The following is a 13,760-nucleotide window of genomic DNA, read 5'->3' as shown; positions in this document are numbered from 1 at the left end:
TACAATTTGGTCATTTTGCGTGTTAAGTAGTTAACTAGAGTAATTCACCTCCAAATTATGTTTTTCTATAATATAGAAATTAGTGAGTAGCTAACTAGACTCTTTTCTTGTATGCTTGTTGAATAGAAATCATTAAATCGCAGACTCTTTTGGGTTTGATCCTTGGAATACTCCAATGTTACACTGTAACACTACAAATATTACAACTAATCTGTCACAATTGTAGGTTTTGCAATATTTATAATTGTAATAATGTTTATTTCTCAGCCACGATGTTTGCGCCAGTAGCTGAGACGGTCAAGTAGTCCATCTCGAGGAAGACACTCAAGGTAGTCGAAGGATACATCAATGGGTTGCACTTGAGGGAGCTACTCAGGGAATTTGTGTTGGAAAATCTTGATTCCAATATGGAAGCGATGCGAGGAGTTCTCAATTCCACCGCAGATAAGGTGATGGCTTTGAACGAGGAAACTAAGGCCACGAAAAAGGATTTGCGCACGAGAATTAAGGAGCTTGAAGGAAAGCTCGCTATGTGTCAAGTCATCGTGGGGGTGTTGGGTGCAACACTAAATCGCGAGATAGATATGTTAAAAATGGAGGAGTTTAAAGGGAAAATTTTCTCAAGGGAAGTGGGCAACTTCTTATGGGAGATGGAATAATACTTCCATGTTGTGGGCATCAAGGATAATGATGCAAATGTAAATACTATTTCTAGATATTTTACAGATTTCATACTATTATGGTGGCGGTGTAGGTCTATAGATGAAATTTGTGGTCAGGCCACAATTAGGACTCAGAAGCAGTTTCGAAAATAATTCAAGGAATAATTTTCCTTATAATATGCTGAGAATGAGGCTTAAGCTAAATTGCATAAGTTCTTGTAACAAGGCACAATTTAGGGAGTATGTGAAAGAGTTCAATAAACTAATGCTCACGAATTTGAGTGAGAAAGAAGCATTCTTCTGTTTAATGGATGGGTTAAAGTTTTAGGTGAAATAGGAATTGGAACATCGAGGGGTCCAAGAACTATCCAAAACCATGATCGTGGTAGAGTCCTTAATCGAGCTTGTTCCAAAGAAAGACAAACAGGGAAATAGTGGGGAAGATGAATAAGGACATGTTGAGTATAGCAACGCTAATGGTGGCACTAGGAAACCACATAATCGGAAGGGGAAACCCAATAACTAGTCGAAGGAAAAGAAGAGTGAGATACAATGCTTTTTATGTTGTGGATCACCTAAGGTGTGAGACTGCCCATAGTGATCCGAGTTTGCCGCGATCAACAAAAAAGAGAAAGTAGAGCCCGATAAAGAAAGGTTATTGGATCTTGGATCAATGATACTTAAATTTGCTAAAACGAAGAGGGACCACAATAAGAAATGGTTGATGTTTGTGGACATCAACATCATAGGTCGAAGGAAGAACCCCCTTGTTGATACGAGGGCATCTGACTTGTTTATATCATAAAAAGATATGGGTAAACTTGGTCCTTCAATTAGCAAATCGACTAAGAATATCAAGACGATTAATTCCAAAGAGGTCTCAACTGCGGGAGTAGCATAAGGAGTTGAGTTATAAATTGACGAGTAGAAAGGGAAGGAAGATTTCGAGGTAATTCAATTAGATGATTATGAATTCGTGCTTAGCTTAAATTTTCTTGATAGGATTATTTCTTTGTTGGTTCCTTTCGCCGATTGTATTTGTATCTTGGATACTTGTCAATGACAAAGTGTTGTGTTGGTGAGTTTTGAAGAGAGGGGTGGAACCAAGGTACTATCCACAATCCAGCTAGCCGAAGATGTTCATTGTGGTGAGAACAACAACTTGGTAGATCGAAGTACTACGAAGACCCCATAGAATTGATAGAGGCGCGACCAAATGACGTAAAGCTTGTTGCACTATCAGTGGGGTTACTGCCTATCAGAGAAGTGGGTTGTGCATTAAACTTTGGGGGGAAAGTGGTGATGCAAACTAGGTAGTCAGAAAGAGTAAATGCAACAAGTGAGGTACATCTCAAACATTTATCTAGTGTTTTGCATTATGATTTACCTTTGGCTTGGCAAAGACATAAGTGCCATTTCAGAGTTCTGAAGCAGGTAAGCTGGGGAGCATACAAATAGAGTTGGCGGGAATACTCAAGGTTAACCTAACTTTTAATGTAGGCATGGTGGAGCCTACTTGTGCAGATCAAGAGGATCCCCATTAAGGCAAGTCATAATGCAGGAAAGTAAGATCAGTGGGCTCTTGCAAACGAGATATATTAAGGAAAGGAATAGTTCGAGTTAGGCAACAGAAGAAGCTGTGGCAAATGTTCCAAAGGACAGAACTACTCGACAAAAGGACTACTTGGGAAATGGTCAAAGCATTGAGAAAATTGTGAGGCGAGTCAAAATAGTGTCATTACAAGTGAGAATGGGTAGGGGAGAATGTCACGGGCCGCATATCAAAGCCCGTGACGAATGCGTAATGAATATCCCATGGTGGTAAATTGATTAAATGAGGCTTGTTCGACCCACTTGAATTGGCCAGATTAGTGGAACATGTGGAGAAGCGCACCTACTTAAAGCATTGGTGGCCTAGTGAAGCACTTAAGGAAAATTAGGATTGTTATGGTAAATATAAAAACTAATCTTAGAAGATTTGTAATCTTATAAGATTTGATTTTGTAATCTTAAAGGATTGTGTAAACCCCTTAAGAATCTCAATTGTAGATAGGCTTTAATTTTGACCTTCGATGTAAAGTAAATTGTACCGTTAAATCTAGGGAGCTCGACTATAAATAAAGGTCTTCCCTCTCATTTATAATCATCCCATTGTACTTAATTCTTAAGTAATAGAATAATTTGAGAGCATTTATTCAGACACCTTTTGAGCGTTGCTTTCTTGTGGCATTTTTTGTTCTCTCGTCGCATCTTTGTTTTTGACTTGCTTCCTTTTTATTATTGGTACCTTGGGGAAATTTCTACTGCAAATTTTCACTTTTTGATAATTAAGTTGACTTAGGTAAATTTAAACCTAAGAAATTGCCTAAGGTCTTACGGATTATGAGACTAAAGTTCTACCCCCATTACACATATGCATGTGTTAAAATTTCTAATATTTATTATTTCATTTTTTTATTATCTCTTCAAAACGACAGTATTAGCCTTCAGTAATTTTCAATAAACCATATTAGTTATCAACCATAAATTCGATTTGCTTAATTTAAAATTCTCATTCAATTAGGGAACAATTTTTATAGAAAACTTTAGATTATAGGCAAAGAATAACATCCTCTTAAGTTCGATATCTGGTAAAAATACCATTATGCATGGAAAAAATATGCTCACAAATGCCTCTCTCTCTTTCTAATAATGCAAAAAATTGGAGACACAATAAAATCCCCTGCCCCACTCAATGCCCGCTATAATAAGATAATGCCACAATTTTTATTTTTATTATTTGAGGTTGTAAAACATTTTCCTTTTTAAATTATATATTACTTGAAAAAGAATAGAAATTAAAAGAAAATAAAATTGTAATAGTAATTTAAAATTTAAATTAAATTCATCATAATATTTTTCAATAATATCTAAATTATTAAACCAAAAAATTAACTTTTTGATGGATTAACTTTTTATATTTATTTTTGTATATATAAATCATATAATAAATATAATAAGTATTGTATAATTAAATAATTATATTTGAATAGATTTTTTCAAAGATTGAATTATTCGTCCAAATCCAAAGGCTTTTTCAAATTTTGGGAAGGTTTTTATAAAAATATTAAGATAGAAAAATGAGTTTAGACAAAAAAAAATTAAGTTCAATTAAAATATGGGCTGAACTTAGATTTTTAAATTTGTACTATATCATTTTTCATTTAGTTTATATATATAATTTATAGCATATAAAGAATTAAATTTATATTGTACTATAAGGTAAATATACTATAAGGTAAATACTAAAAATATATTAAGTTATTTATGTTTCGAAATTTAATAAACAAAATGCATATAATGGTAGTAAATATATATAATTAATTATTATTATATTTTAAAATTAAAAAAATAAGCGAGCTTAAACGAATTTGAGTTAATCATTTATAAATATGGACAAGTTTCAGCAAAATTTGAAGCTCATGTTTCAAGATATATTAGGCTTAGAAAATTATATAAATGTGATATTGACATCGTACATAAGCCGAGCAAAAATTTGATCTAATTCAAAACATGAAGAAATTTAAATTTGTTATATAATTATAATAAAATATATAATAACCCAATCCGAAGCCTGATCCGATCAACCTCTATATATATATTTCTAAATACCCTTTTTGGGGGAGGGCACTTCATACACTCCATTTTTATTATCTTTTTCTTCGTTGATCCTTCACCAAAACACAATTTTCCTCTTTCTCCACTACTGATGATATCGTGTATCAACAAAATTTAAAACAAAACTCAATAGTTTTTAAAATTTTTTATTCGAATCCAATATATCAAGTAACAAAAGAAAACCAAATCAATGAAAAATATAAGTTAATTTAAGAATTGTAAAAACTTAACCATTAGACTAATTGATATTTATTTTTCTATTCTATGAATTGAAAAATATTATGAATTGAGTTATTTTATTATTATTATAACTGTCATTTATTTTATTTTCTAATATATAAATTAAAAATAAATTGTAATTTTAATGAGGAAAACGCTTTTTTTTTATAAAAGAAAAATGAGTTACAATTTATAATAAATTTTAAAGAATGCAAAAATGAAATTTAAAATAATTAAGAATGAAGAACAATGTCACGTAGTTTTAGAAACAGCTAAGACACGATGATGCATGGCACCACAAAAAGGTTAGAATAAAATTGTGCTCACAAAGGGACACTTGCTCCATGTCGCTCTATATAGCTCTGACCATGTTCGTTTTGTTCAGGCAAGCAGAAGACAGTAACTTGTAATATTAAATCCAGTTGTTATTTTTAAGACATGGATTACTCCTCTTTCACCAATACTTCCTATCAAATTTATCAGCTGCCTTCATGGAACAGATCCCATGATATGGCTGTTATCTCTACACTGCTTGTTTCACTCCCTTTGCCACTTGTTTTAATGCTGCTTGTCTTTGCACCCCTTGTGGTTATCAAACTAAAAGGCAGTATTACCACTAGAAAACAACCACCGCTCCCTCCGGGACCAATTCCATGGCCCATCATTGGGAGCCTTCCTGAAATCTGGCAAAACAAACCAGTCTTCAGGTGGATTCTCGGCCTCATGAAACAGCTCGGTATCGATATCGCTTGTATCCGCCTCGGACACGTTCACGTCATCACCGTTACTTCCCCCGAAATCGCTAGAGAATTCTTGAAGAAACATGATTCGGTTTTCGCTTCCAGGCCGAAAACGATGGCGGCCGAGTATGCTACTCGAGGTTTCTTGTCTACAGCTTTGGTGCCATCGGGTGATCAATGGAAGAAAATGAGAAAAGTGATGGCTTCCAACGTTATAAACCCTGCAAGGCTTAGCTGGTTACTCCATAAAAGAACCCAAGAAGCTGATAACCTTGTTAGGTTCATTTACAACCAATGCATCAACCATGAAAACATGCATGGCGGTGTTATAAACCTAAGATTAGCAGTGAGGCAATATACGGGGAACGTGATAAGGAGGATGATGTTCAACACAAGATACTTTGGGAAAGGCAGAGAAGATGGAGGCCCTGGATATGAAGAAGAACAACACGTTGAATCACTATTTACAGTTCTCATGCACCTCAATAGTTTCATCCTCTCAGATTATGTGCCTTGGCTGAGGCCATTGGACTTGGAGGGCCATGAAAAGATTGTAAGTGAGGCTATGAGAATTGTGAATGGCTACCATGATCCCCTCGTTGATGAGAGAATAAAAGAGTGGGGACAGGGGAAGAGGAAGGAACCTCGAGATCTGCTTGATGCTTTCATTTTAGCAAAGGATTTAAATGGTAAGCCTGCACTTTCGGCTGAAGAGATCAAAGCCCAAATCTCGGTGAGATTCCTGTCCGCAAGGGAAAACTGTTCAACGATATGGAATTGTCTTTCAACTAGCTAGCATGTGTTTATAAAGTTACATCCCCACAAATATAAAGTTTTCTCTATTTGGGGTCCGACCTGAGTCAGACCTGAAATAATCCAGAGACGCTCAAAATTTATGTGTTTATCAGTTTAGAATTTTTTTTCCCCTTGTATATGCAGGAATTAGTGCTTGCAACAGTAGATAATCCAGCAAATGCAGCAGAATGGGCAATGGCTGAGATGCTGAACAACCCTGAAATTCTTCGAAAAGCAACTGACGAAATAGACAGTGTTGTCGGAAAGAGTAGACTGGTTGAAGAGACTGACATTCCAAAACTCAACTATATTAAATGCTGTGCAAGGGAAGCCTTTCGACTTCACCCCAGTGCACCTTTCAACGTTCCCCATGTCTCCAACGCCGACACCACTGTCGCTGGCTACTTCATCCCTAAAGGCAGTCGTGTCTTGATCAGCCGCCGAGGCTTGGACCCGAAAGTTTGGGAGGAGCCATTGGAGTTCAAGCCCGAGAGACATTTGAATGATGAGTGGGGCAGTGGCAGAGTTGAACTAACAGAGAATGAACTGAGGTTCATTTCGTTTGGGACCGGAAGGCGAGGGTGCATAGGGGTGGGACTTGGGTCCGCAGTGACGATGATGCTGTTTGCGAGGCTGATTCAAGGTTTTACGTGGGAGATGCCGCCCAATGTAACCAAAATTGACCTCTCTGAATCCGAAGATGATACGTTGTTGGCCAAACCATTGCATGCACTTGCTAAACCTCGCTTGTCTCCTGCCTTGTATACTCAGCTTTAGAAAGGATTACAAGTTTTTAGGCTGCATTTCTATATTTTCTTCATTCCAGCTATTTTGTGTTTTGCCATTGTAGTGTGATTGATGTGAGATTTGCGCCCATCAACTTTATATTTTTAGATATTATGGGTTTCAGCTTTTTCATTGCACTCGTTTCTCGGTCATCATGGTGCTATGCACTCTATTTTTTAACCGACACGATTTTGTTTATTGACATATCAAGAGGTGTTTTTAGGTTGATTTTAGAGCATAGAGCTTTGCTTCTAGGTTCCGCACTGGTTCTACTGTTGGTGCTGCTTACTGTTTCGGCGCTAAATAGGAAAATCTAATATCTATTTTTCTTCCGATGGAAATTAAAATTCATCACTCATTTTTATCAATTATTGTCACACCTGCAACAACCAATACATGAATAATATTAAAAATTAATTTTTTTATTTTTTATTTTTATATTAAAGATCTAGTTGGAATATGACTAACAAAAAAAATACAGTAAAATGTAAAATTTTAAAAAAAAATTATTTTTAGAACATATTTTCACAATTAAAATATAATTAAAAATAAAATATAATCAAAAAAACCACGTTCACATGATTATAATTATAAAAGAAAAAATCTCTACTCACGCCTCAACTTCTTTTATTAGAAAAATAGAAAGAGCTAAACCCTTAAATTTTTATATTGAAATGATGGGTTATTATTAATTTTGAATTTATTTGAATGATAGATTTTTATGTGTTAATGTTTATTAATGAGTAATTTATGTAATTGATAAATATTTTATATTTTAATTTTATTAATTATTATTAATTTAATATTTATAAATAATTTTAAATGGTATACCAAAACAAATCAATATCGATTTGTATCACTTCCAGTAGAATAATAGTGTGCCACCAATAAGATATTGACTTCCTTGGCTAAGAGACCAAACTTTACAAGAAACAACATCGAAATATAGATTCCAACCAAATATAAAAGTTGAAATTTATTTTTTATTGGGTAAAGTACATCACTAGTCACTAAACTATGGGTAAACTTTCGTTTTGGTCACTTCACTAAAAATGTTACAATTTGGTCATTGGACTATTCGAAAATTTTCATTTAAGTCATGGGGCTGCTAAAATTGATGTTATATGACTTTCTCTGTTCGCACTACCTACACCAATCCAAAACTCTCTTTCCCATTCTTTTCTACAGTTCAGTTTTTTCGCACGAAATAATTTTGGACGTCAGGAATATGTGAACCAAAATTCAAATAGCTTTTTTTTTCTAATCTCCTGCATTGGCCATTAGATCCAAATTTATCTAAGTTATGTTCTTCTACTTGTCGATAGGTACTGATTTACCGTACCAATTACCAAATCGTTGCTTAGAGCTCAATAGCGAAAATTTAAAAAAAAAATCTTAACATCCAGTGACTTACATAAATTTTTTTGAATAATTCAATGATTTGAATGAGAAACTTTTGAATAGTTTAATGACCAAATTGTAATTTCTTTTAGTTAAGTAATCAAAATTAAAATTTATTCGTAATTTAATGACTAATGATGTAGTTTAATTTTTTTTCATTTAACATTTATATTATATTTGAAAGATTTTGCAATAGAAAAATTATGGTTTAGAAAAATTTGGGATGGATAAAATATATAGAAAGCCTAGTAAGAGAAAGGGATATTATAGTATTTATCTGTTGGGTTTTTTTGTGTTTTTTTTTTTAAAATTTGGTTAAGTTTAAAAATTATATTTAAGGGTAGAATTTAAGGATTTAAGGTTTTCGGTTGGGGTTTTTAAATTTTTATAAAAATGTGAAATTAATTTTTTAAATATATTAAATTTAGAATAATAATTATTAGGATAAATTCCATTTAAGGTTATTAAATTATTAGTAAGCTTATATTTTGGTTACTCAATTTCAAAAAGTTACAAAATGGTCACCAAATTATTCGAAAACTTTCACTTAAGTCATTGGCTGTTAAAGCTGATGTTGTATAATCTTTTCTGTTTTGCATCGCTTACACTAATTGAATGCTATCCTTCTCTTTCTCTTCCATAGTTCATTTTGGTTTTCATGAAACAACTTTGGACTTCACGAATTTGCAAATCAGAATTCAAATAGCTTTTTTCTCTGATCTCCGACACTGACCGTCAGATCGACTTGGATCTAAGATGCATTTTTCTATTCATTAAAGGGTATTGATCCATTGTACTAATCGTCGAATCGTCGTTTGGAACTCTCTAGTTAGACTTTTTTTTTAAAAATTTAAATAAAAACTTTCGAGTTATGACTCATTTGGATACCCAATCGCTTCCAATGAAGCACATTTACTCTTGATTTTAGTACAATTGCACCACATATACCTGTTTGAATGACAACAAATTTGGCCAATGAAAAATCTTCCAACACACTGGTGAGAAAGTTTTAGACTAGAGTGGCAAACGGTAGTAACCAAGAAGCAACAATAGTGGGTAATATTTTTACCACTTTATCTTTTATATGACTGTGAAAATAAGGCTTTTGGGCATCCAAGTAAATTACAAATCTTATTATATAGTAATTAAATAAATTTTACTCTTTTATATGTTGATGTAGTAAATATATAAATTTATCATAAAATATATGTTTATTGTCATACTTATTTTATTATATTTTAATATTTACTATAAATATATTTTAAAATAAATATATAAATAAAATTTATAATAATTTATTATTTTTGTCGTATAAAAAATTGAATTATATAATAATTTAATAACTATAAATAAATTTTATTATTATAAAAATTTATATGAATTAATTATAAATAAGTAGATATATGGACTATATGTAATGTAATTGTTTATTAATAAAATTTTTGTTTTAACATAAATAAAAAATTAATATATATTATTTAATATAGAATATAATTATTTATTTTATATATATAATTTAATGTAATTTAATGTCCTTAATAGTAATTTTTTATTCTCACCTCCTTGTTACCGCTGTGTTTGAATTCAAACACACACCCTATCATTGTTTTTAATCTCATATTACCATATACAATCTCATCGCTACACTAACTAATCTTACCGTCACTATTATTTTTAACATTCCTGAAGGTAAACGCATCACACATCCAAACTAAGCTTTAAATAAATACTTTTGAATAGTTTAATTATTATTTTGTAATTTTTTAAAATTAAATTATCAAAATATAAACTTACTAATAATTTAATAATTTTAGATATAATTTACCTTAATTATTATGAAGGGAGCGCTCATCTCCGTACATTACGCCAAAAGGAACGCTTGTTTTTCCCCAGAAAACGAAACGTGATTTTTTAAATACGTGTGTGTTGCTGCTACTTACTAGGTCTAAAAATAGGAAGTAAACTCCAGTGAGATTTAACTGTAACTTTTTTCACTGGTGAAAATTTTTTATTTCACTGATGGTCACGTAAGCTTACTGTACTGAAGTTTGTCATCCAAATAGAGAGCACTAGTGCGATTGCTCCAAAAAGGTCATTAAATGCACTACACTGGAGCAAAATCAGTGTTCCAAAGGTACCCTAGAAAGTAGATTAATGATTGAAAAGTACACTTTTAAAATGAAGTTAAATGCGCAATTCTCTTACACCATGTTTGGTTGGGTGTAATGGCTAATCCATTACACCCCGATTCGGTGGCCCCACCCAATACGCCGTTTGGTTCACCGTTTACCGAATCGGAGGTTTTGCTATTCCTTACCTATTCCCTCAGCAGCTGTAATAGGGATTCCTGGGTTTTAGTTTGTAATGGCTATTCATCGTTTTCTTCTTTAATTTTGAGACCAAAATAGCCTGCCTTCTTCTCCCAAAAAATTTCCCATCGATTTCATATCCTCAAATCAAGCCAAATCGATTCACCTTCACATTTTCACATCTTCTTCCAGCCAAATCGATTCGCCTTCATCTTCTTCCAGCCAAAGGTATGCTGACAGCCAAAGGGCTTCACCATTCTTCCAGTTCTTGCAGCGACTGAGAAACAGTAGCGGGAAGGGAGGTAATCTTTTTTTGCCCTCATCAAGCTTCATCCTCTCCGACGTTTCCCTTCCATTGATTGCAGAGGTAATCTTTTTACTTCTCTTCTTCATTGATTTTTCCCTCTTACGTTTGGGAACTTAAAATCGATTTTTGCCCTCAGCTCCATCTTCTCATACGTTTTTGCTCTTCATTTTATCAGGACCCAAAAATTTCATCACTTTCACATATTTGACCTTCCAGCACCGCCGCCTGCGCCTCTACTACCAGTGAGAATACCTTGTCTCCTTTCCTTTAATTTCTACGCTTCAGATGTTTATCTATGTTTCCCGATTATCCTAAATTTTTGTGTTTTTAATTTATTTAGTTTAAAATTTCGATTTAGTGCATTCCATTGTTTGAAATTGAGTTAGAATTGTCTTCTAAAGGCTGAGACTGATCTAATTAGCTTTTCATCACCTGATCAAAAGAGCAAAATTCTCTGAGGGACAAGGTTTTAGTAACATAAAAGGAGAAAGAATGTTAAAAGTCCTGGCATGCATAGTCATATATCATTTAAGTTTCATTTTAGGCCCTAAAGAATGTTAGGTCCTCTGACATGCTAAACTATTTCCATTTGATCAACTAGCATAGATGAATATGCAAAGAAGCTTTCTTCTTTTATGCTAAACTATTTCCATTTGTCACCATGTGCATGGTTTATGCTAATATCTTTTATCTTTTAAGTATAATTTAAATCTAGGGCCTTAACGTAAGGTAAAGTGCCCTATTATTTGAGTAGTTTTGTTGCTGCTTTTGTTGTCATTTAAAAATATGATTTCCAAAGGCAAGTATTAATATGACCATGGTCCTCTCCTGCTATTGAATTGAAGAAATAAAAGAAAAGGAAAGTTTGACTTATGAGGACAGAGCAGGGCAGATTCTTAGAGTAACCTTTGGGTATATGCTCATGAGGATTTGTGTTGAAATATTGCATTCTTTAAGTTTTTTGTTTTGTTTCTCCCATAGAGCTCTCTAATTGAATGATAGCTTGGCTTTGGCTGCAAAATGAATCAAGCTATGGATAGGCACGTTTAATATTAAAGAGGTTTGCACAAAAAGCAAATCCTATCAAGTCTATTTCATTTACTGTTAAACTAATTAAATACTATATCAAAGGGATCTTAAATTTCACCAATCTTCAGCCTTAGCGCATGAGAGTTTTGTTACTTTAAGTCAATGACAAGGTGTCCCTATATAGACAGATAAACTAATATAGGGTAGCAAAAGAAGAAAAACAAAATGTAATTGACTATAAAACCTGTTTAGATCTCCTTGGATGTCTCCTCTTTTTCAAATGCAGCTAAAATTTATTGTCAATATTTACATCATCTTCCTCTTTTATATTTTGCAGATAGAGCCAATCCCAAGAGGAAATCTGCCTCCTGGTTTTGATCCTATTGAAGGTTGCAAGCTTATCAGAAAGGAAAAGGTATTATTTTCAAGATTTTCCCTTTTCTTTTTTTTCCTTTATTAAGCTGAGTGTGCACTACAATTTTAAAGCACAAGTTTGAATGAATTGCTTCTATTTTTCTTGTTTGTATTCATGTTACTTTGGTTATCCTTTGTTTTTCTTATCCTTTGTTATATTGTATCATAATTCAACATTATGTCGTTTACGTCGATTCAATATATGCCTTACATGTTCATTGTAAGACAGAATCTGTTCCCCGTTTACTATTTGGTTTTGTTTGAAACATATTTGTACCATGGGGTTGCGACGAAGATTCTATTTTCGTGTTTAAACCGTTTGCAACAATGTTTTCATTAGAGCAAGTTTTCATGTCTGCTGATAGAGAACAATTTGTAATGCTTTCACTTGATGACTTGTTTACACCGTTGCTCGTACAAATCGTATATCGGTTTTATCTTATCATCTAGTATAGGTTTCAGCTTCTTCTATTGCAGCTTTCAGTTGCATGACCTTAGTCTAGGCCTATAGGGTTCTCACTTTTGTGGCATATTAGGCATGTTTTTTTCAATAGGCTGTTAATTTTCGAACTCGGATGAAGTTGGAAGCTATGAAGCTTTCTACATGTTCACTATGACACTGCACTATGGTCAGTTAGAACCCAATTCTGCTTCTTTGCTTGCTTTATATGCAGCTTGAAATCGCAATCAAGTTTTTGTCGTAAAGTTGCACCATGTTCATTCTTGTAGAATCAAACCTCTGTTCAATAGGCCTAGATAATTATCCTTTGTTGCAATGTTAGTGTCTTAAGGTTTGGGTATATGCTATCTGGTTTGCTTATCCCATGCAAAAACATGGTCTTATTACATTTCGCAACATGGGATTCACATTCTGTTGCTTGTTCATGGATTATACTACCTATTTTTCAACCCGATTCTTATCATTTTTGTTCTTGCATCAATAATCAAATCAGTCTGTTAACATGTTCAGAACCCTTTCAATGCCACACTATGGGGTTGAAATTAATACTTATGCAGATGCAGATGCAGATGCAGTCCTGAAAATCGTGAAGATGCCCGAGTCTGAAAGACTCAAGATAGCTACAGCAGCAAGGAGAAGAGCTAGTAGATTTTCGGAGTAAAAATTTTACGATGATCTCAAAGCCGCAATCCGACCAATTATATGCGGTTCTTCCTAGTTATAGGATTGCATTAGAAGATCACACTGACATAGAAAACAATAGTTATACTTGTTCTTGTTTATTGGGGTTCTTCACCCTTTCGATCCAATCATTAGAAAAAGCTTAGTTTAGATTTGTCAACAAAATAGATATACTCTTAATTTTGATTTGAAAACATACTTGAAGGAATTGAGGATCATGTTTGGTTTATTGGATTGCTCATTCAATTACTGCCCTATTTTAAGATCATCATTTTATATTTTTTTTAAATAGAGTAATTA

General features: G+C 33.2%; 1 protein-coding gene and 1 long non-coding RNA gene across 3 annotated transcripts; both read left to right on the top strand.

The window, feature by feature from the left end:
* Positions 1 to 4,811: 4,811 nt before the first annotated feature.
* Positions 4,812 to 6,991, top strand: LOC107916288 (phenylalanine N-monooxygenase CYP79D16). 2 transcript variants are annotated; one of them, XM_041103303.1, is made up of 2 exons: positions 4,812 to 6,011; positions 6,218 to 6,991. In XM_041103303.1, the coding sequence occupies exons 1-2, from the start codon at positions 4,977 to 4,979 to the stop codon at positions 6,848 to 6,850; spliced, it is 1,668 nt and encodes a 555-aa protein (XP_040959237.1). In that variant the 5' UTR covers positions 4,812 to 4,976; the 3' UTR covers positions 6,851 to 6,991. The 2 variants fall into 2 exon arrangements, with proteins under 2 accessions (XP_040959237.1, XP_040959238.1); XM_041103304.1 differs by having other exon boundaries at positions 5,827 to 5,967.
* A 3,788-nt stretch (positions 6,992 to 10,779) lies between these two features.
* Positions 10,780 to 13,437, top strand: LOC107944853 (uncharacterized). Its single transcript, XR_001696358.2, has 4 exons — positions 10,780 to 10,936; positions 11,052 to 11,118; positions 12,243 to 12,320; positions 13,337 to 13,437. It is a non-coding gene; the product is annotated as an uncharacterized lncRNA (long non-coding RNA).
* Positions 13,438 to 13,760: the final 323 nt, after the last annotated feature.

This window comes from Gossypium hirsutum, chromosome D10, assembly GCF_007990345.1.
Source record: "Gossypium hirsutum isolate 1008001.06 chromosome D10, Gossypium_hirsutum_v2.1, whole genome shotgun sequence".
Lineage (NCBI taxonomy): Eukaryota > Viridiplantae > Streptophyta > Magnoliopsida > Malvales > Malvaceae > Gossypium > Gossypium hirsutum.
The sequence above is the reverse complement of the archived record's forward strand: the minus strand, read 5'-3'. Positions and strand labels throughout refer to the sequence as shown.